This window comes from Sinocyclocheilus rhinocerous, unplaced genomic scaffold, assembly GCF_001515625.1.
Source record: "Sinocyclocheilus rhinocerous isolate Xijiao unplaced genomic scaffold, SAMN03320098_v1.1 scaffold2812, whole genome shotgun sequence".
Taxonomy (NCBI): Eukaryota; Metazoa; Chordata; class Actinopteri; order Cypriniformes; family Cyprinidae; genus Sinocyclocheilus; species Sinocyclocheilus rhinocerous.
In genome coordinates, this window is record NW_015629503.1 from 180,031 (window position 1) to 183,579 (window position 3,549).

The 3,549-nt window shown below is 34.3% G+C and overlaps 1 protein-coding gene across 1 annotated transcript in view; it reads left to right on the forward strand.

Moving 5' to 3' along the window:
* The first annotated feature begins 2,470 nt into the window (after positions 1-2,470).
* The window catches only part of LOC107738955 (transmembrane protein 170B-like), an 18,080-nt gene continuing 17,001 nt past the window's right edge, over positions 2,471-3,549 (forward strand). Inside the window, exon 1 of the mRNA XM_016550885.1 lies at positions 2,471-2,759. Coding sequence (XP_016406371.1) covers positions 2,603-2,759 — 157 coding nt within the window. The 5' untranslated portion in view covers positions 2,471-2,602. The remainder of the gene's footprint in view (positions 2,760-3,549) is intronic.

Consider the following 3,549-nt stretch of genomic DNA (forward strand, 5'->3'; position numbering starts at 1 on the left):
TGCCATTGAGAAAAGAATCACCCCCTTTAAAATAATCACATTTTGTTGCTTTGCAGCATGAAATGAAGACGGACACAGTTTTTGTTTTATCCAGCTGTATTTACTCAGTGTAACTTATAAGTGAAAGACACCAACATGTCTGAAAAATAAATAAACCGAATCACTGAGTTGGAAAAAGGATCACCCCCTCCTAAAAATAACTTATTAGCCATAAACATTACAGTTGATTGCACTATCATGAAGGTGTTTGTTCAAATGTAAAATTACTATTTGTGTAGTTATTATTTATTTTTTGTTTCTTTGTATTTTATTATATGACCTACAATACTTCATGTCTAACACTGGAAAACTACTGGGTCAATCAGTACAATGTAAGTTCACAGCGCCATCTGCTGGATACTGTGAATATGAACAAGTTATATTACTACATGGAATTTTCCATAGGCAATTTTCATTGTGCCAAAGACACATTGGAATATCACAGTAAAGTATGATGGATGTTTATTTATTTTGTCTTTCAGCAGCCTCATTAAATTCAAGGCTGAAGGAACCACACGGGAGAGGTGTGTTTGTGATATGCAAATCACATGTTTGTTTGTTATGGTAATTTGTACCCCTAACCTGACCAAGACCAAATTACTTTCTGTGCCATTAAAGATGAACACTGAATACATTATATAAATAATTTATAATTTGCATTTTATTTATCTGCAAAGCACATTTTGTTCTTTATTTGCACAAAACTGAATGATTGATTGACTCAGAGATGCCTGAATTAATAGTTTGTGTGCATGCAGTCCCACAATGCCCCTGGTGCTGAATGATTCCTTCTGCCTTTGGAAACACACCCTTCGGCCCTATAGAGGAGCTGGATTTCTTCACAAAAGGTCCAGTGTCAGGTGTTTGCCTTCAAACTATTTCATCCAGTCCTTTGGTGTGGTGTCCTCTCCTCACATGACTTGCGATTCGGCCATTATTTGAATGGAGCGTTTACAATGAGAAAGCAGAAGCTGAGAGGTTTGGGTTTGTAAGGTAATACAACAAGTGTAGGCTCAAATGTCAGGGCGATAAATAGTGGAAAAATGATCAGGGTGTGGGTTTGAGGAACAGAAGCTGCTCCGCTTATGTCACTGTCCCATTGAAAATCCCATTAGTTCATGCTCAGTTTTTTTGTTCAGACTCCAGTAAACCTGTTCTTGGAATGGGCTTCATTGTCCTTAAAAATAAAAAATAAAAAAAAATCAAAGGGTGGCTCTTTTGACTTTTATGTTAAGTTTTACAGATGAATCAATAGATTTTTTTTTTTATGCGGTTGCATCTTTTCTGATTGGTGGCACATTTTGGCTTGATACATTTCAGTGCTTTGGTACATGTAATATTATGTAGTTAAAGGGAAGATGTTTAAGCATATAATCTCTTCCACAAAGTGCCAGGAGCTTAGGAAAGCTTCTTCAGTTTCTTTAGGAAATGCTCAGACATTAATATTACTTAATGTGTATGCTTCCTAGACAGCATTTAAATTTAAACCCTGTCAGACCCCTGTCCTAAAATGGATCTGTTTAAATTCACAGGAATTTTCCAGAACAGCAACAACCTTATCTCACTCAGCAGGGCAACAGCAAGAGGAGACAATTCTAGTAGAAAATATTATAGTGCAGTTTCAACAGTGAACATGATAAATCCACTTTATGATGATCATCAATTTAAATAGTATTCTGTGGTTAAATTATATTTGGTATGTATGATTTAATAATAATAATAATAATAATTACTACTGTTATTATTATTATTATTATTATTATTTAATATTAAATATTTAATCAATATTTAAATATACAAATTCATATTACTTTATATCTGGATTAATTTAAACCATGCATAATCTAAACATGAAATTATTTAACATTAAATGACTAAAATTACTATTATTATTATTTAATAGCAATAATAATAATAATAAATATTTAATTTATACTTAAATATACAAATTCATATTCTTTGTATTGAATCTGGTTGAACTTAAACTGTGTACAATCAAAGCATTATTATTATCAATAATATTAATAACAATATTTGTATTAATATTATTAAATTATTTAATAATTGTATAACTAAATTATTGTTATTATTATTATTATTATTAGTAGTAGTAGTATTTATTTAATATTAAATATGTAAATGAGATTTAAATATCAAAATTGATATTTTATATAGCATCTGGTTTAACATAACCTATTGCATGCTACTCAAATTGAAGTTAGAATTTCTCTCTCTCTCTCTCTCTCCACTTCTAAATTCAATGCAGAATAAATTCAATTTATATTAGGCTTATTCATTCATAAACTATTGTATCTGGTCGTAATGTGAATGTGACGTTCACCTCCCTTTAAGAGCGCTGCGCCTTTAAGAGCCATGCAGAAGCGCCAGTGTGTGTGTGCGCGCGCGTGCGTGTGTATGTGTGTGAGTGAGTGAGAGAGTGTGTATGTGTGTGTGTGTGTGTGTGTCAGCCGTACCCATCATGGCCCCTGAGCAGCAGCTGATCAGACGGACCGCCGCTCCGCCATCCTCCTCCAGCGAGCAGCGGCACCGGTGAGGAGGCTCCATGTGTCCCCCATCCTCGGTCAGATATCTGAGCAAGAGGGCCGCGCTCCAGCCGCCCAGCGCGAACATGAATAAGGATTATTCCATTAATCTATCGGTGCAGCAAGTGCTGAGCCTGTGGGTCCAGGGCACGGTACCGACCCTACAGCACTTCACAGGTACGTTCACATTAGAAAAAAAAAAATCCGGTGAAACCGGTTCTTGTGTCTCATCAGTCGCGCGCACACGCCTCTCCACACCGGCCAGTCTATTGTACCGGCAGACGCACGAGCAGCTGCGCGCATCCTATCTGAACAAGGTCACACTTCACATCACACTAACTGTGTGCTTACATGCCAAATTAATAATGTATAATGTTTAGTATTGCATGTATTACTTAATACCTCTTATATTATCTATTAAGTGTTTACCTTACATGATAATGGCAATACCATGGTACTTTGATATATAGCCTACTATGATACTGATTACCATATTCATCTGTTGTGCTACTAACATCATAGTATTGTAAAAGATATGGTATTGGTAAAAACATTTTACTTTGGAACATGTTCATAAAACATGGTAATACTATGGCACTGCATTAAGGAGGTTTTGTGAGGGTGGCAGTTTTTTTGTAAATAACATTTATATGGTAATCATTCAGAATCAAGATATCAAAGTATTTCACTGAATACCGTAGTATTGCTATTGTAGTTGTGTCCAAACCATGATATTTACCATAGCTCTATGTACAAAAAACATATTACCATTTAGGGCTGGGCGATGTAGCTAAAAAATGTATCAACGATATAATGTTTCATATCGTTCGGTATCAATAATTATTGACTTTTTTTTATAACCTTTTTTAAAACAAAGAGCAATAGAAAAAATGTTTAAATTTAACCACTGTATTTTTAAATTAACCCAATTTATTGACACAAACAACAAATATTTTTTGTTTTAACA